The 20,426-nt window shown below is 35.1% G+C and overlaps 2 protein-coding genes across 3 annotated transcripts in view; one reads left to right on the forward strand and one right to left on the reverse strand.

Annotated features, from left to right (window-relative positions):
• Positions 1 to 577: 577 nt before the first annotated feature.
• Positions 578 to 10,929, reverse strand: LOC126978744 (ubiquitin-conjugating enzyme E2-22 kDa). The gene is made up of 3 exons (XM_050827793.1): positions 10,677 to 10,929; positions 6,561 to 6,713; positions 578 to 4,073 (listed from the first exon to the last, which is right to left on the reverse strand). Exons 1-3 carry the CDS (start codon positions 10,737 to 10,739, stop codon positions 3,690 to 3,692), a joined length of 600 nt encoding a protein of 199 aa, XP_050683750.1. The 5' UTR covers positions 10,740 to 10,929; the 3' UTR covers positions 578 to 3,689.
• A 3,105-nt stretch (positions 10,930 to 14,034) lies between these two features.
• Positions 14,035 to 20,426, forward strand: part of LOC126978735 (discoidin domain-containing receptor 2-like) — a 92,967-nt gene continuing 86,575 nt past the window's right edge. For both annotated transcript variants that reach the window (XM_050827779.1, XM_050827780.1), the window contains exon 1: positions 14,035 to 14,283. The gene's annotated coding sequence lies outside the window, so the exon portion shown is untranslated. The remainder of the gene's footprint in view (positions 14,284 to 20,426) is intronic.

Raw genomic sequence — 20,426 nt, forward strand, 5'->3', positions numbered from 1 at the left:
CATATTAGACCGCGAGCAAAACCGAGCTGCTCGAATAATTGGGAATCCAGTGCCCTGTGAACGGCTAGATGACCTGGGCTTGCGTAGAGGCGTCGCGTCAGTGTCTTCTACCGCGTTTATCAATGGGTGTTCCGAAGTGCTGTTTGACGTGTTTCCTGCCGTCGAATTCCATCTACGCACGACACGCCACAAATTAAAATATTATCCCCACCATCTGGAGGTGTGGCCTTTCTCTACAGTACGGTTGTCAAGTAACTTTCTTCCACATATAACCACACTGTGGGATAAGCTTCCTTGGGTGGTATTTCCAGGACAATACGACATGGCTAACTTCAAAATAGCGTGTACATCTTAAAGGCAGGCGGCAACGCTCCTGTGATTCCTTTGGTGTCGCAAGAGAATGTGGGCGGCGGGGATCACTTAACATCAAGTGACCCGTGCGCACGATTGTCCTGTACATCCATAAAAAACATTCAAACAAAAGGGCAAACAAAAGTACAATTTATACCGAATTTTTTAATTGTTCCCAAAGGAGAGTACCTTCTACGAATTCAATGTGTACACCAAAAAAATGACGATCATGAGAATATTTATATTATATTTATCAAAATAGGTAATTAAATTATTCAGAAACCAATCAGCTTTCACAAGAAATAGCAACAAATATAATTGAATAAAGTAATAATCAAATTTGAAAAAATAAAAAGGTGTATCTCACACCTTTTTATTTTTATCGAATATTGTTCAATAATTTTTATGCAATGTAATTTGGAATTTAAAGTATTTAGTATGTCAAATTTCTCACTATAATCAGCTATATTGTGATGGAATTAAATTCATCAGCTCTTGGCCTAAAAATACACCACAAATAAATTGACTATAAAACTTATGGGCATTGATATAATGTGGATATATATATTATTATTATATGTTCTCATTGTGTTATATTATTATATCACAACTAACAATGTTCTAAAGTAATTTAATAACAAATGTATACAATCCATAATAACTAGAACTAAGCAAAAATATGGTTTATTTTACTATAACAATAAACCGAATGCAACCAGTCACAATAGCCCTGTTTAAATTTGTGCATAAATCAATGCTTTATGCAGATTGGGCTGTGTATTAAGAAAAACATAATATGCTTTTAATCCTATCGTTACATTTGCTATTTTATGTACTTTACAATTTATGCAATTAGGTAATATAAAAATATCTACGATATTTGTTGTCAAATGTTGCCAGAAAAAGCATTTTATTATGTTTATCTTCTTAAAAATAACAATTTTTATGTACATTATATAATACATTTCAAATAATTTTACATATATTATTATCATTTGTAATAAACAAATGTATTTATTTCATTACAAGCTGGATATATAAGTTTATTTCACTATTGCAGTTATAAATAACATTTATCTTTATAAATTTAATACTATTAACATGAACTGCACGTATCACACATACATATTTAAGGCTGCTGCTTTTAGGCATCCAGTATACAGCAAAAACAGTGAAAGTAGTAATAACTTAGTATGAATCTATTATATGCCTGTTTTAAATTTAATAAATATATAACATTCTCTTGTAACTGTTACTTTAAGCGTAAAATTTAACATAGTTTTTAACTACTACAACAACAGTTCTAAACAATGGATATTTTATCATTAAATGTATGCAGAAAAGTCTTAAATTTTGTATATAGAACATTGATCTAATTAAATATTAAACTACTCACACTGTTCTGATGACTGGATAAAGCAAGTATATTTATACTATTACAATCAATCTTACCTACTCATATATTTCCCAATAGCCCTGTATTATATACTACCAAATTATAATTTAAAGATTTGGTACAGTTTTGTCCGAATAGTTGCTCAATTAATCAACTATATAATTGTTATAGCTAACAGACAACCTAACCAAGATCACTCATAGACTTAAAATACAAGCGTATTGACAAAGAAAGTGTGCGAGAGAGAAGAAGAATCTAACAGAGATACGGCAAGACATAAAGGAAAGAGAATCATTATTACTGAAACCTATTTAGATTGAAAAGTCGTAAACAGTTAGCCATGTTTGTCATAAGCTCGTTACTATTTTAATTAACAGGTAGCTAACGGCCGTTCCCAATATACTATCTACAGATAAGAGATAAATTACTACCTTCTACTGTCAGTATTTATCTGTCAATAATCTGAAGCTGAACAGAAAAGTCAACGATAGTTAAGATTTTTATCTCTTGAGATAGACTGAATATTGGGAACGGCCGTAAGGCACATATTGACAAATCAAAAATTGTCGATAAATTATCGGGCTGTCAGATCGTCTATACGCCTAGTATATTCTAAGTCTGTGAGATAACCAAACCCCAATTATCCCAGTGGACGGAATCATTGCATACTGCTACTCAATAACAGTGTGTTAATAATATGACAAACAAACAATATTTCGGTATATGAATAGTATATGTTATCAGCAATGACGTTCTTGGTATAGGAACATATCATTTGAAGTCTGATAGCGGAACGGCAAAAGTGTGCTTAAAGACAAGCAAGTAAGCACACTTTTCCTCTGAGTCGTGTGTCTACTGCCGCTGTCCGAATCGAATATGAACTGAATAAATGTTTCACATTGCTACTTATTGATGTATATAATCATAAAAGCTTATTATGGTGTGATTAGTAGTATCTTCCATATTTCGAGTATAGTTTGTAAAAGAAGACAATCACATGAGTTGTTTATTATAAATGTCTGATAAAAAACTTATCATATTATGTATGTATATCTTTTGTTGCACTATTAATTCTCGTCTGGCTGGATGTAATATCATTAAAAAGAGCAAGCAAAAGCATTGTTGAAATAAATAAAACAGATTACCTCATTTTTTTTTAAATATTTACCGGTTCCCCAAATTGAGTAGCTCTAATGACTCACGAGTCGCAATTAAAATTTGGGACATTAATGGATTTGTTGCAGTAGTTGTTGATGATTAAAAATTGTGAAATTTCGAAAATACGCTTAGTGTTTTTTTCTGACCTTATAGTAGTTCAGCAACGTTATTCCATCAGTGGGAGGCTCCTTTGTACAAGATGCTGGCTAGATTATGGGTACTATTATGGGGCCTATTTCTGCCGTGACGCATTAATGTGTAAGAATTACTGTGTTTCGGTGTTAAGGGCGCCGTAGCTAGTGAAATATTACTATTATTATTTATACTGGGCAATTGAGACTTAACATCTTATGTCTCAAGGTGACGAGCGCAATTGTAGTGCCGCTCAGAATTTTTGGGGTTTTTCAACATGCGGCACTGCATTGTAATGGGCAGGACGTATCAAGTACCATCAGCTGAACGACCTGCTCGCCTCGTCCCATATTTTCATTAAAAAAATCATACGCAACCTAACCAGTGGGTAAAACTTCTAGCTCATATAAATAGACTAATTATAAATCATGAATGAACCTTCACATTGGTCTGTAGATCCTGGGCATATCTGGGTACATAGATAGTTAGGTGAGGTGTTAGCTATTAAATAACTGCTTTAAATCAAATCATTAAAACAAAATTGTCAAAAAACAATATAAAAAATAAATTGGAAATTCTGAACATGTGAGCCAGGGAAAATTGATATTCTTTGTAACTTAAGTACATTAAATTATGTATTTTGACTATATGTTTAACTAAAGAGGTGTTCTGTAGCCTTTTCAATGTCCCAATCATTAGTGGAAAGTGCTACTCTCGCTTTGTGTTCCTCAATTCCCATATCAATTAGGACTTCCACTTTACGATTAAATTCCCAAACATGATTAGGGCCTCCTGCATAAATATTTGTCCAATGTTTTGCGGTTTTGGCAAACAACTCTGGATTTTCTTTATACTGTGTTGCTACAACTGCATCTTGTGGGTCATTTGGCTCAGCTGCAGCTAATAATGACTGTATTGAAAGCATTACTGTTCTTAAGGTAAGTGCTGCCGCCCATTGGTCTTTTAGAATGTCTAAGCATATCGCGCCGGTCACTGAAGATACATTAGGATGCCAAACGTTTGTCATGAATCGTACCTGCAAGAACATTATTTAAAATAAACACAAATATAATTGTAAATATTATACTAATCAGTTATAATATTGGGATTTAAAAATGTGTAGCTTCATAATATTTATAAGCTCATTGTAAATTTGAGTGCAAGTGTTAGATTTGTTCAACATCACTAGCATTTAGTGTCACCAAGTAAGTGTGTATTAATAATAAACAGGGCCAACCCACGGCTATTTCATTTGGTGCGGAAGTACATTAAATATTGTAATTGACAAACCTACATATGGAAAGCACTAGAATCTTGTAATATAGAGGAGACCATTATGATAACCATTTGTAGAAAGATAAGATAAGAAACAAAGGGAGAATAAAAAGAATAGATAGAGGAGTTCAGCAAGAGTGACCCTGCTAAACTTTTCATAGCTGTACTGAATGATATATCCCAAAACATCAACTGGAATAAAAAGAAAATTTGGGTTAGTGCTAAACATTTTGGTCTACTAAGAATGTCAGCAGATCTGCAGATGTCATCGTTGTCTTTGCGAGGTAAGATTCAGAACTATAACAAATGATACAGACTTTCAACAGTGAGAGCATTAAGGTAGGATAACACATAAATACAAGTAAAATCAAAGACGTGACAAATGGCCGATAGAAATAAACCTAAGTAGACAACATAACCCCATTGAATATGTCAATGAGTACATCTACCTTCGTAAAACAAGTATCCCCTAGTCAGGACAGTAATGATAAAGAGGTGGATAAAAGTGTCAACTGTTCATGGAAAAGCTCCTGGGTCGTAAAGAAATAGGAAAAGGTAACTACAGCATGCCACAAAATTAGACTGTCATAGAGACTTTTTCCACTAACATATGGTTGCCTAAAGTGGGTTTTCAGCATTAAAATAAAAAATAAAATTATTACAACCTAACACAATGGAAAGGAACATCTTAAAGCTAAAGAAAATAGATATAGTTAGAAATGAAGCAATAAGGAATATGAATTTGAAATGGCATGGGCAGGCCATATCACAAGGTACAAGGCCAAAAGGTGGACTGATATGACCATCAACAAAGTTTCCTGGAGCACTGGGAAAAAGAACAATGGGCAGACAATATAACTAAAGTTGCTGGCAAAGACTGATGGAGTTTTGGCCTAGAGAGAGAGAAAAGTGGAGAATGATGGTGGGACACTTTCACCAAAAAGGGATCCATTTCAATCGATATATTCAGTTCATACACTAGATTTATTAATGTACTAAAAATAAGATACCACTACCAAAATATGTAAATAATGGATAAAGAGGTGAAATAATATAAAGTTTTAATATTTTTTTATTATAAACCTATAGGCTATTAACCTTAATCTTAAAACCATACTATGGTGTTTGCAATTTATGCCATCATGAGCTTAGGAAACATTATTACACATGAACATAACTATCACTAAATGTGACTATCAATCTGAAAATTGTTTGCGTTTTTGTATTTGAGAAACACATACCAACACACCTCTTAATCCAAAGTAACTGTGCCTGTGTGTATAGACTAGAGAAAGAGATAAAACCACCGGAAGACTCCAGTTTGCGCGTTAACCACTAAAAAACACCATTTGTCGTATCACCGCTCTACGACAACGCTTCCCTTAAAGTCTTGCCTAGTATCGGAATACTGGGTCTCGAAATCTTGAGCGAGTGAAAAATCCGTGGCCATCTGGAGAGCAAAGCCAAATTGACTTCGAAGAAGCTGGGCGTCTACCGCTCTACAAAGCCCAGGTCCGGCCACACATGGAGTATTGCTGTCAACTCTGGTCTAGCACACCCCAGTATCAGCTTGTTCCATTTGAACGCATGCAACGCAGAGCAGCACGAATTGTCGGGGACCCAGTGCTCTGTGAACGGCTGGATCAATTGGCGTTGCGTAAAGATGTCGCTTCATTGTGTGTCTTCTACCGCATTTATAAAGGCGAGTGTTCCGAAGAGTTGTTTCACCTGATTCCTGCCGTCGAATTCCACAGATAAGAATATCATCCTCACCATCTGGATGTGTGGCGGTCCTCCACAGTGCGGTTTTCAAGGAGCTTTCTTCCATGGAAGAACAAGCACATGTACAACAAAGCTGTGGAAAGACCTTACCTGTGTGGCGTTTCCGGGACGATACGACATGGGCACCTTCAAAAAAAGGTTGTACACCTTCCTTAAAGTCCGGCAATGCTCCTTTGATTCCTCTGGTGTTGCAAAAGAATGTGGACGGTGGTGATCACTTAACACCAGGTGACCCATACACTCGTTTGTCCTCCTTTTCCATAAAAAGATCATAAAATGAAAAGCCACGCCAGCCACATACACTGATATGTGTGAAAACAAGACAGAAGGCCACATATACTGAGGTCAGGAGCATGCTGCAGATGAATATCCATATTAACACTTCACTTCAAAACTAGCCATTTGTTTGTTAATATAAATATAATGGGATACATATAAATAGATTCAAAATTGTGTTTACAAATACCTTTGGTGGGTTAAAAGGATATGTTTCTGGAACTTTTATTTCTAGTTTGAATGCTCCACCCTCATATGGTGTATCTGGTGGTCCCTTAAATTCACCTCGAAGATCCATCCAATTGTCATTCACCAACTCAAGTTTGAGAGCAGCATCTTCAACCTTGAAACAATAAAAAAAACCTGTTATTTATGACAATCACAACAATTAATAACTAATGATTTAACTTTCCTCTAACACCAGAAGCATATTTTGTCAATATAATATACAATTTTACATGTCAATATAAATCATAGCTTCAACTTAATTAACACACTTTTTATGGAATTTAGTTTTTTTTTATGAAAATAAGGGATGACCAAGCAGGACGTTCAGCTGATGGTAATTGATACTCCCCACCCATTACAATGCAGTGCAATTCTGAGCGGCACTACAATTGCGCTCGTCACCTTGAGACATACGATGTTAAGTCTCATTTGCCCAGTAATTTCACTAGCTATGGCACCCTTCAGACCGAAACCCAGTAATGTTTACACATTACTGCTTCACGGCTGAAATAGGCGCTGCTGTTAAATATGTTGTTGTTATTGTTTTGTTTTGTAAGGCAACTCATTATTTTATCCTGATGGGTATACACACTCCTAGTCTGCTCACAACAATCACCTTATAATACACATAGTTTCTACAAAGAAATAATAACTCACACAGGCCACCAGTATCTTTTAAGTACCCATCTATTACTAGTACTTCAAAAACCTGATGATCAAAAACTCTGAGTAGGAAACCTGGAACTTGTGTCTTTCCACAGAAAATTAACAAATATAACTAGTATCTACTAAGAATTGTAAATGTGGAAGTCAGATAAAATACAACTAATTAGAGGACAAATTAACTGAAACTTACTGGAAGGAAAGAGTAAAATATTAAAGGCATATATAAAATACAAATAAAGTACAGACTAGTTGAACTATATTTTTCTTCTTACTATTAAGCTGATTACTATTAGGCTGATACAAATTAATTAAAATATTTTTTTACAAATTTGCTAAAGTCTGGAACTGATCAACTTCTTTATCAACAAAGGGATATCAGGACTCTACATAAAAGTGGAATCATGTCTAGATGGCTCCTCATACCATACACCTGTGATATGCACATTAAGTTCCACAGTCATCTGGAAAGACCCACAAGAGTCTCTATATAACCATAAACCATTGAAGAAAATGTTAACTTGTGTATATCCCTCAAACGGAAGAGGAGAGAGGATGTTGCAAGGTATACCACTAATCTAACACAAAAAGCAGCTTGGCTATCAACCCCATATATAGAATCCAAACCACAAAGTCAGGCTCTGGAAATACAAGAGCTGACAGCCATGAAAAGAAGACTTCTTAACACCAGTGGCACACCAACAAAAATCAACACAAAAAAATGCACTCAACAAAGTGAAAAATGCTCTTAAAATAAAACTCAGGGTAAATGAGAATAGTACCTTGCAAGACAAATTAAGGACACTCTCCATATAAAGCAGAGGATATACTTTGGAACATGACTAATTCATTAAAAAGGCCAAAAGAACATATGCCTCCAATAAGACAAGCTAAAAGCATCTGGTCATGAAAACCCCAAGATAAAGCAGAGCTATTTGCCAACTTTCTTAAGGACATATTCAACCCAAACAAAAGTGACTTTATGCATACAGAAGAGGAAATTGATGAAATCCTGAATAGTGACCAACAAATGTCTCACATAGTTACAATAGCAGAAGTAAAAAAAGACTATTATGCATCAACAGCAAAAAAAGCACAAGGAATTGATCTTGTCACAGCAGAATTCCTTAAACAATTACCAAAAAAAGGTATAGTTCTGCTGATAATCCTCTACAATGCAATATATTCCAAAATTGTGAAAGGTTAAGGTCCACAATTAACATGGTGGCCAAACATGGAAAATCTACAGAAGTCACATCATACAGGCTTATCAGTCCGCTTCAGTCAGCTTCTTATATTGTCAAAATCTTCAAGAAACTGGTCCTAAGACACCTTATTCCATTGCTTGAGGAATAAAATGTGATTCCAGTTCACTTACTGTAGAATAAATACACTCAGTAGCACATACAGTCTGGAAAGAAAGGAATACTGCTTTTTTGACATACATACAGCAGGCTGTACCCCATATGGCTCAATATAGAAATATTAACTTAAGCTCCATCTGCCGAATACTGCATACATGATTTTGAAGTCCAACCTGCAAGACAGAATTTTCCAAGTTAAATGCGAGAATTGTCACTCCTCCATCTGACAAATACAAACAGGATTACTCCAGGCCTCAGTGATGGGTCCCATCATGTATACCATCTATACTGCTGACAAACCATCTCAGAAAAAGTTGTGACTGTAGCCTATGCAGACGACACTGCAGTCCTGTCATGTGATAAAGATCAAAACATAGCATCCACAAAATTACAAGAATATCTGGACAAAATTGGAGTATGGCTGAAGAAGTGCACAATTAGAGCAAGTCCAGCAAAGTCTTAGACTTACTTGGCAAAATCATATCCAAGCCAAAAAGGTCTCCTAGGTAGAAGATCAACACTTAATCTGGAAAACAAACTCTTTATATACAAGTGTATCATAAAACCAGTATGGATATATGGCATACAACTGTGGGGTTCAGCTAGTTACTCAAATATTGAAATTCTATAGCACTACCAAAATAAGGTACTAAAGACATGGTTCATAAGGCACACGGAAATCTCAACAATCAAAGAAGAGAAATAGAAAGGTCTTCTGGGGCCTATAAACAATGACTTGAAGGACATAAAACACATCTAAGTATAAATCTATTGAGTACAAAAGATTCCACATTTCGGCTGCAAAGATTGTGTATAGAGCCTCAATCTATACACAATTGAAAGTGTCTAATAAATAAGTTTGAGTGAATAGAGTTGATTCATCATTGGATGTGCACTCCCAAAACTAATTTTAATGATCAACTAATCTGATTAAAGCTGATGGGGCTGATAAAAGATATATATACATAAAAAAAGATTTGCTTAAGTATGGGTAGTATATAGCAAAAAATTTCAAGGTCACGGAAGCGAAAATCATGTATCTATGGCACATTTATTTTTATGGAAAAGGAGGACAAACAAGTATAAGGGTCACCTGGTGTTAAGTGATCACCATCTCCGATGTTCTCTTACAACACCAGAGGAATCACAGGGGAAAGAGGGGAAGGTACCCATATTGTGCCATCCTGGAAACACCGCGCAAGGAAGTTGTTCGCACAGCTTTGTCAATGATGATTTTCAAGAAAATATTATTATATATGATAATATATATTACGAAGACTATTAATCCGCCCTCATTACAATGACATTATAATTTTGGTTTTTATTATTGTCAAATTTAGAAATGGCTTAACCCAATTGAGTGAAGCACTTATGTAATATAGAAATTGTGGGGTCACATTTAGTGCTTCTTTTATTTCAATCAGTTAATATATAAATAAAATAATATTACTTAGTAATTTTGATGTCCACCCTTGACAAAGTTGTGGGCAACAGTTTGTATTAAAAGAAAATCTTAAAGCATGAGGCCAGAGTCTAATTTATACTCCATAGTCATAGCAAATCTTAAAAACTTGAATATTTTAATAAATACAAAGAAGCAATACTTAGATAAGCATATTGTGTGATTATCAATATGTCTTGTTATTTTTTTTTTTGACAAAAAAGAATTATAATTTTACATCCTTCGCACCAGCTGTTGCCCTACAAGACACAATATATTACAATTTAAAATGTTATAAAAAATATGAAATCAATTTTGTGTATGTAATCTAATTTTGCAACCGCCAGCTAATGTAGTAGTGTAATTGTTATCTGATGCACCCCATACACGAAATGTAAAATAATTTTAAAAAGTACCGCCAAGTCAATATGCTGAATCATTGACAATAAAATTACATTAATTATTATTTCGCTTTATAGAAATATAAACAAATATACAAAGAAATATAATTTTGCAATATCTGCCTCAATTTCACGGTAAGTAATTCTACGTTGGATATACAAATACGTGCATCAATTTATGAGTAAATAAATCAAAGGGCAAATTTTACCTGATCACCATTAATAACTTCTTTGATCTCTTTTATTATACGTTTTGCAGCTATATTGAACATGATTGTCTATATTATTCAAGTTGTATGTTCTTAAACTAAGCTTCGAATTATTTGTTGCACCCTTAGTATTATTATTCTCTCCCGTGCGCTTTAAAGTTTAATTTAATAGGGAATTTTTATCCGTAAACGTTTTTTAAACTCAATTCACACCTCATTCAGAAGTCAGTCTCAAATCTCAATCCGACAGGCGACAACCGACAGCAGATCATAAAGTATAAACTTTTTTTTTTGGATTTTATGACCTTACAGTATAAGCGTAAACCTCTTACCTCAGGTATAGACTATATAAGTAAGAATAATAACGCTTTATTTGCTATTTAATAACTTTATTAAGGTCAACTTTCAATCCCAGATTGCAGTTCTTAGAATAATGACACTCAATGTTATTATGTTTTAAATATGTTATTAATAAATATCTTTCAGCTTAGTGTTTCAGTTACAAATATACGGCCTTACAAATAAACTTGGTATAAAGTTATTACTGATGATAAACAAAGAAGATGCAAAATGTTAACAATATCGTTAACAACACTGTCAATACAATGATAATTCTGAAGTTTTCCGAATAAAAACCTGCCTTGCAAATAAACGCGGGAAACATACGTCCGAACAAACCATTCGTAAGCAAAATGTCTATTTGTTAACATTTTACATATTCTTCGTTTATGCTTAGTTATAACTTTATGTCACAATATATTATTCACATTTTTTTCCATACTGATAATTATAATTAATTGTAATGAGCACTTCTGCTTCCGGGGTCCAAACTACATTCACTTCAATATTTACGCCGGGAAAGTTAACAATATATAGGTATTACTTTAAGTATGGCATTTAAAGAAACAACAATACGTTGTTATCAACAGTCTTTTGTTTGTTACTAGTGAACAAGGGCTGATTCGGTTGTGGCAAATGTCGGACGCTACTGCCGCTCCGCACAGCTTTGCGTTATGATTGTTAGATTAAAATTATTTTTGCGACTCACTAGTGGCTCAATAAGGGCTAGTTTGGTGCACTATAAATATCTTCTATAGAATAAAATCTAGAGCCCTTATTCTGATCTACACAAATATAGTATACTACCACTGTTTATCAAGGAACAAGCTAGTTACTTAGGCCACTACAATGTATACATGATTTTATTTTTATATAAGAGGGGACAAAGAGGCAAGTGACTTACATTATGGAAAGTAATTAGCAGGTACTGTTAAATATTATAAAAAAATAGCACCGATAAACGGAACACTACTCATTTGGGAATCACAATCGTCAAGAATACTCAATTCTAAGGTTTACTTATTCGCTGACGATCAAAAGATCTTTAGACCTGTTTCTTCAAATTCAGATGCAGAGTTTTTACAGGAAGACAAACAATTTGTTATTGTGGTGTCGTAACAACGGCATGATGTTAAATGCTAACAAGTATCATGTTATGAAATTTTCTGGACTGAAAACATCTCTTGCAACAACATAATATCATATTGATGGTCGTATGACTCTTGGCTTCTTGTTAAGCAATATGTAAGCAATTTAAGGATGCTCGCTTAATATTTACTCACAAAGAATCGAAAGGATACAAAAGAGATTCTTCTTTTTCTTTTGCATCTATGTTACGATCATAATCTAGTTAAAACTCTTAGGAGTTACGAGGATAGATTATATTACTTATAGCTTCAGTCACTATCGATTCGAAGCAGCAATTGATAGTTCCTTTTTATTAGTTCAATTAAATATTCATGCCCCACTAAAGACAATAAGGCCGACGTCTTTTATGTCATTCGTAGAAAAAAGCACACGCTCACGTCAATGACGCTATTCTCCGATTAATAGATTGACGTTGAGTTATAATGCTATACATAAATTATCGCATAAGAAATGTATTGGTGTCATTACAACTACTTTTAATAAAGAACAAGATAAAAAGTTGATATTTTTATTTTTTCTGACAATATTGCGTCATTTGACCGGAATTTATTTAATTTATTCAAACATGACCATATTTAAAAATATACTAATTATTTACAAAAAGTTTATAATACAAAGTAAGCAACATATTAATAGCTCTTCTTACACTGTTGAAAATTAAAAGGCATTTATTTTCTCAAAATTGATGATTGCTTTGGAATTTTATTTTTGATGTCACTTTAAACACTACCACGGTGGTAAACAAATGAGAGAGAAAAAGCGGCGGAAGAAACTGTTCCAGCATTCTTTTTTGCGCTCTATTTATTTCATTCAGCTTCAGAGCGCATTTCTATCGAAAGTATCATTTTTTGTTTTTTTTTTTGCTTTATTACAGTTTACTTATTATATCACTGGAAATTCTCACAAAATCGGTTCAGTCATTCCGGAGATAACCCGAAATAAAAAACGGGAAACCCAAAATTACTGTTTTTATGTTAATTTCTATTAAAATAATTTTATTTATTACTAATTGTAAACTACTGGTCCAACTGTCATGAATATAAATAAGTCTATAGTATTATATAATTTTTTACACACTAAATATTATTTTGTATACAATACCTATTACCTGTTGTTTATTTGCAGGAATCTTCAATGTTAGCCAGAAATAAAATTATAGACTCACAAAAAATGCTTCGATCCATCCTTATTAAAAAAAGAAAACAAAAAATTAAACCACAAATTTCTTCACTAGAATGTATCATAAGGTTAAAGATTTAAAATCCGAAAATTTTAAAAGTTAGCTAGTGAAGAAAAATTGCCGACCGTATAAATCGTTGAATAAATTATGAACACTAAATAATTTTTTTGTCATTCAATTTCAGATTTATTATAATTTAATTTCGTATTAAATATTATTTATTGTATTATTTATAGGTATAGAAGCCAATAAATACTTTTTCCCTATAATCGATACATTCAGTCTCAATATCAGGAGAGGAGGAGAGTCTCAATGTCAAGAGCTACATTAATTTAACCCAACAGCATGATTTTACATTGTTTCTAATATTCACACTTTTTTATTTATCGATATTTTGTCGATGTTATAGTAGCATGCACTACCTTACTGTAATAAAAACCGGCTACATATGGATTTTTATTGAGGTTGATTGCCCATGTCGTCTCTTTCTATCGCAATAGCAGGTATATTTGATGAAAGAGTACAACTACTTAGAAAACTTGCGCGATCTACTTTATAATGCTCCCAGTTCGTGTCATTTTCGTGACATAGACATTTGCAAATCGAGGCTTACTTCATGACTATGTATGTAGACAGTAGAGCAAATATAAGATTCGGATTTCGGACTTCGGAGCAGTCGGCACAGTGTAAGGGTCGATTGAGTTGATGACTGATGTTAGAACTCAGTAATCAAACCAATGTTTTCCCTCTTTTCAAAAATTAAAGTTTTATAAATAAACATTTGTGTAAAATGTTGTGAAATAGACGTTAAATAGTGTTTGCAATTAATGGACCCATGTATAATAACGGTATGGCCTGTGATCTTATAAGTGCGAGGACAAAGTTATGCTAATTTACTCCCCATGTTACCGGGTTCACCTACGTACCTGGCATTAGAAGGTGAGTTTGTTTTGCAGTTTAATGCACTACAGTTGTTGTAATATCGAAATATCTGCTTTATCAGTGAACAATGAGTTTCACTCTTTTGTTTCGATTTCGGTCAGCACGTCGTTCATAAAATAATAAACTACAAATTTAATTTTTACTTCAAGTACCATTTCAAGCCTCGCAATTATTGCTTTATTATTATGGCTTCTAATATTTTTCATACATCCAGAGTTTAAATCATTTATTATTATATTATATTATTATTATATCAAATTACATATTGTGTTTAGTCTGTTAATGCTTTAGGTGTATTCCATTAAATATAATATTTTGTACAATACATAGCTACAAACATTAAAAGTAAAAACGATGAAAACAAAATTACTTACTATAAAGAAATATTAAAATTTATGAAACTTTGACATAAGTTAATATCAATCATATGGTCCAGTACATTTATATTTAAGTATACAACTGTTGTTTCTATTGTCATAGTTTACGTTACAACCAACCAAACAGCATTATAATAACAGAACAGATTTTTAATAAATAGCAGAATCTTGAATAAAGTTAAAAGTGCTGACCATAAGTTTTCCGCAAATATTAATACATTTATTTTGATAATGTAAGTACTTATTGTAATTTTATTAAAATTGAAGTATATTTATTTATAAAACTCCGGGCAATAAATAAAAAGGTATCTATTTAAAATAACAGCTTGACACTAATGCAGGCCTTTAAAAGTATGTGGCTATAAATCTATCAAGTATTAAACTTCATCCATGGGAAATTAAGTCGCTGGGTCTGGAGATTTCTTAAAAAAATTGATGTTGGTGTGTCATGCCATGTCTTCTAAAACTGACCATAATTTGTAGTCCAACAAGATAGTAAAATATTTAGATATTTTCATTAGATGACCAAGTGTTTGAAAAAGGTTACTTCAGCCACATATATAAAATTAGAACCATTTTAGTTGGTGTTCCAATGCTGCCACATACAAAGCATATAATTATATATATATCATATAGTATTTATATATATAGTTATACCGTTTTTTTTACTTTCTTAAGAAATCCAATGACTATCATGAATAAGTCTTTTAATTTTTCATTAAATAGCCTGTGCTTTTCACAAATAATGTGGCTTTCTATTGGTCACAGGATTTTCAAAATCAAACAGAAATTTCAATAAATCGTTTGAGTAGATCCAGGGGTAATCTCTGCATTCTTCAAACTAGGTTAACTTTATAATATTAGTATAGGTAATCTGACAACATTTGTTATTGTGTAAGCAAGATATGCTATATTTCAAATTACATTATAAATAAATCAAGAACATATTAAATAATAGATAAAAAACATTTGGGAGCTTTCAACCAATTCGCTGCTCTATCCCAATGAGATATTACAAAACAATACATATTTGTTCGGATTGTATCTTATTTATAGAATTCCACAGAAAAGTCCGTGATGGTATATGTCTATGTCTTAAGGATAAAAAAAGTGAGTGTGTACTTATGTATGCACACAAGAAGTTATTCTTCGTCGGCGCAATTAAAACAAAGATCTATTTAAAAAAAATCCTCTTGCTGATGTACATTTGTAAAAAAAATACGGGTTGCACTCCAGTGCCAACAAAAGTAAAAACTTGATTAACTTTATAATATAATTTATAAGATTAACTTTGTGCATTTTTTAATATTTTGGATGGTTATGGAATAACTTTGCCTGACTCGGTTTATTTATCAGTATAAAAATACTAGCAGTTAAATACAATATTAATTTATTGCGCTATTGTCCACAAAAATGACAATTTAATTTATATTATAAAAAAAATTTAGAAATTCAGAACTATTACAAATATTTTACTTTAAAACGTTTATCTCTCAGAAAGATCAACTTTCGTCCATAATAAGCTGTTAAAATATTTCATCCATAATTTCAACGACTGTCTTACGAATTTGCGATCAGGCCACGTCACCTGACGCGAGATTAACATTTTACACCTATCCCAAGAAAAGTGCTCAATGCCGCTAAAGAAGTTTTTACTTCAAAAATATTGTAATAAAGAAGGACTGAAATACAAATAATGAAAATAATATTTTACTGCATAGTTTAGTTAATTAACGTTTATAAATATCATTAAATAATTTTTATATAATTGGAGATAATTTTTTCTTTGAACTTGCATATAGGTACTTAAATTGAAAAGAATGAAAGTGAAAATTAATTATTTAAATTTATTTAATCCTCGTCCATTGGTTGTGGCTCAGTAGACGTGAGTTACAGCAGGCTTGGTAGCTGAAGTATGATACAAATGGTCTAGTTGATCAGTTAACATCAGGGTGTCGAATTTACGTGACGGTGTGCGCGCGCATCCTAAAAATGCACTCTCATAATTTTTCCCTAACGTATCAAAAAAAAAGAAAACTTCAAAAGTGGTCAAAGCTATTACATTACGATAGCCCTTTTCGTCATACAATTTAAATAAGTATTATAAACGAGTGCACAAGAAAATAATATGAAGCGGTCATACGTGGCACGAGTCATATAGCCTAAACGCATGGTCGAATTTGGTACGGCCGGACCATAGGAAGGTCCGATGGGCGCCTCGCTCCCATTGGTCCGGCGTCGTATTCAGTACGGTCTGGACGGTGATAATAATAATTTTGTGCGAGGGACGATGCGAAATACCATTGAATATGGTCCGCTACCAGTCCGCGATCGACAGCGGCCTCAAAGGCCAACAGGCCTCGCTACCACCCCTGCGCCGCGTCACCCGCAGTCTTTAACGGCCGTTTTCAATAACGTATCTCTAGTTACGGATAAATTGCTGTCATCGTTTAATGACAAGATCTTATCTATCCATAGTTATGTCCAATATAATTATAATCCAATGCTTTATGTTGATAGGTTATTGAAATGAAAGTAATCGTTAAAGGATAGATTTGTCTACCTCTAGTAAGTTAAAATAAGGATAGATAGGTTATTGAAATATAAGTAAGCGTAAAAGTATAGATTTGTCTACCTCCAGTAAGTTAAACTAAGAATGGATAGGTTATTGAAAAGGGCCGTAAAACATCCATGATGCGAGCAAGTAGAAACAATCACAGATAAAATTAAAAAAAAAATGCAAATATGTAATGTCTCCACATAATATCTATAATTGGTTGAGTCGCCAACGCGGCTCCCGGATCCTCCGCTCCTCTGCTGACTACACATCCCGATGGTTACCAGGTCTTTGTCGACGCCCCTCTCGGAACGTCCGACCATTGCCTGGTCAGGAGTGTAGTGCCTATCCGACGCCAACGTCGCAGACCACCAGCGACCCGCCGCGTTTGGCACTACAAGTCAGCAGATTGGGATAGGATGCGTTCCTTTTTTGCATCCTACCCTTGGGGCAAGGTTTGTTTCCCTTCGGATGATCCTAGTGCCTGCGCCGTTGCAGTAGCCGATGTGATACTGCAGGGCATGGATATTTTTATACCAAGCTCTGTAGTACCGATCGGTGGCAGATCACAGCCCTGGTTCGATGCGTCAGTTAAAGCAGCATCTGACTGCAAAAAACAGGCGTATCGAACTTGGGTTGCGGCGCTGGGCACAAAGGATCCGAACTGCAAAGTTCTTAGGAGGAAATATAACCGTGCCTCCAGATTTTTTAAGCGGCAAATCGCCCGTGCGAAGTCTAAGCACGTCGTCAAAATCGGCGAGCAGCTTTCCAGTTACCCGACCAGAACACGCAAGTTCTGGTCGTTGTCGAAAGCTGCTCTTGGTAACTTCAACCAGCCGTCCATGCCGCCGTTGCACATGAGGAATAACACCCTGGCCCATATGGCAAAAGAGAAAGCCGAGCTCCTGTGCGCTCTTTTCGCCTCCAACTCGACTCTTGACGACAACGGAAATACACCGCCGACCATCCCGCGGTGTCAGAGCTCTATGCCTGAAGTACAGTTCAGACAGAAAACTGTTAGGCGAGCTCTGTTTTCGTTGGACGTCAGGAAGTCGAGCGGGCCGGATGGCATTTCTCCAATCGTGCTTAGAACGTGTGCCCCTGAGTTGACGCCGGTGCTAACGCGTTTATTCCGGCACTCTTATTCCAAAGGCGTAGTCCCTGACTCATGGAAGTCAGCCCTTGTCCATCCGATCCAAAAAAAGGAGACAGCTCGGATCCGGCGAATTACAGGCCTATTGCTATCACCTCCCTGCTCTCTAAAATCATGGAGAGCATAATTAGCCGCCAGCTTTTAGTATACCTAGAGGGTCACCAGTTGATCAACGACCGACAGTACGGCTTTCGCCATGGACGGTCGGCAGGTGATCTTCTGGTATACCTAACACATAGATGGGCGGCGGCTATTGAAAGCAAGGGGGAAGGCCTGGCAGTTAACCTGGATATAGCGAAGGCCTTTGATCGTGTATGGCACAAGGCGCTCCTCTCAAAACTTCCATCATTTGGGCTTCCCGAGAGCTTGTGCAAGTGGACCTCCAGCTTCCTCACTGGGCGTAGCATACAGGTCGTTGTCGACGGATATTGCTCGAACCCGAAGCCCGTCAATGCTGGAGTGCCCCAAGGCTGTGTGCTATCTCCTACGCTGTTTCTTCTGCATATCAATGATACGTTGGACACCTCCAACATACATTGCTATGCGGACGACAGCACTGGTGATGCCGTATACACGGGCCATGCAGGTCTCTCTCGGGAAATCCTCGACTAGTGCCGGGAGAAACTTGTGTCTTCTATCGAGTCCTCTCTCGAGAAGGTCGCGGAATGGGGTAAATTGAACTTTGTCCAATTTAACCCCCAGAAGACTCAAGTTTGCGCGTTTACCACTAAAAAAACCCCATTTGTCGTATCACCGCTCTTCGAGAACACTTCTCTTAAAGCCGCGCCTAGTATCGGATTACTGGGTTTCGAAATCTCGAGCGATTGTCAATTCCGTGCCCATCTGGAGGGCAAAGCCAAATTGGCTTCGAAGAAGCTGGGCGTCATCAATAGAGCACGGCAATACTTCAAGCCGGCCCACATTCTAGCGCTCTACAAAGCGCAGGTCCGGCCACACATGGAGTATTGCTGTCATCTCTGGTCTGGCGCACCCCAGTATCTGCTCGATCCATTTCACCGCGTGCAACGTAGAGCAGCTCGAATTGTCGGGGACTCAGTGCTCTGTGAACGGCTGGATCTCTTGGCGTTGCGTAGAGACGTCGCTTCATTGTGTGTCTTCTACCGCATCTATCACGGGGAGTGTTCCAAAGAGCTGTTTAACCTGATTCCTGCCGCCGAATTCCACCTTCGCACGACACGCCACAAGTTAGGATTTCATCCCCACCATCTGGATGTGTGGCGGTCCTCTACAGTGCGGTTTTCAAGGAGCTTTCTCCCTCGTACTACAAAGCTATGGAATGAGCTTCCTTGTGCGGTGTTTCCAGGACAATACGACATGGGTACCTTCAAAAAAAGCGCGTACACTTTCCTTACAGGCCGGCAACGCTCTTGTGATTCCTCTGGTGTTCCAAGTGAATGTGGGCGGCGGTGATCACTTAACACCAGGTGACCCGTACGCTCGTTTGTCCTCCTATTCCATAAAAAAAAATGTTTTCTTACATTACTTATTATAATATTATATCCTATTCCAAAATTATAATTATATCAAGACAAAAGTATAGTATATTAGTTAATTAATATGAATGTTTTCTTTTTGAGTTTTTTTTTATTTTGTTTTATTAATTAATATTTTTATTAGTTACTTGATATTTTGGTTTAAATTAATTTCATTCTTGGTTTGTGTTGTCAATAGAAAAATTAAATTCTGAGTATTAGGAAATAATGTAGTCTAAAGCCATCGGAATAATATGTAGTAATGAAACAATCAATTTTTACATTCTTATCGCTTTTTTAATTGCCATTTTTTACAGTTTTAAAAGGGGGCTTAGTATTATCCCTAAGAGATAAAAATATGCCATCGCGGACTTGACTGTAGAACTATATTGACAGTAATATTGACAATATTGACACACGTCTTACACAAATTATCTTGCCCCAAGTAAAGCATATATAGCCTGTGTTATGGGTTACAGGCTATGATATATTTAATACAATATACTTACTTAAACATACATAAATTCATATAAACATGCATTAATAAATTTAAACATCCA

The sequence above is a fragment of the Leptidea sinapis genome, chromosome Z, assembly GCF_905404315.1.
Source record: "Leptidea sinapis chromosome Z, ilLepSina1.1, whole genome shotgun sequence".
NCBI lineage: Eukaryota > Metazoa > Arthropoda > Insecta > Lepidoptera > Pieridae > Leptidea > Leptidea sinapis.

Bases quoted from the DNA above. Each gene is read 5' to 3' on its own strand.
- LOC126978744 (XM_050827793.1), bottom strand. From the start codon at position 10,739: ATGTTCAATATAGCTGCAAAACGTATAATAAAAGAGATCAAAGAAGTT. The intron at 6,714-10,676 runs GTAAAATTTGCC...TATTGTTTCAAG, and splicing joins AAGTTATTAATGGTGATCAG to GTTGAAGATGCTGCTCTCAA. The intron at 4,074-6,560 runs GTATTTGTAAAC...ATGTTCTTGCAG, and splicing joins ATCCTTTTAACCCACCAAAG to GTACGATTCATGACAAACGT.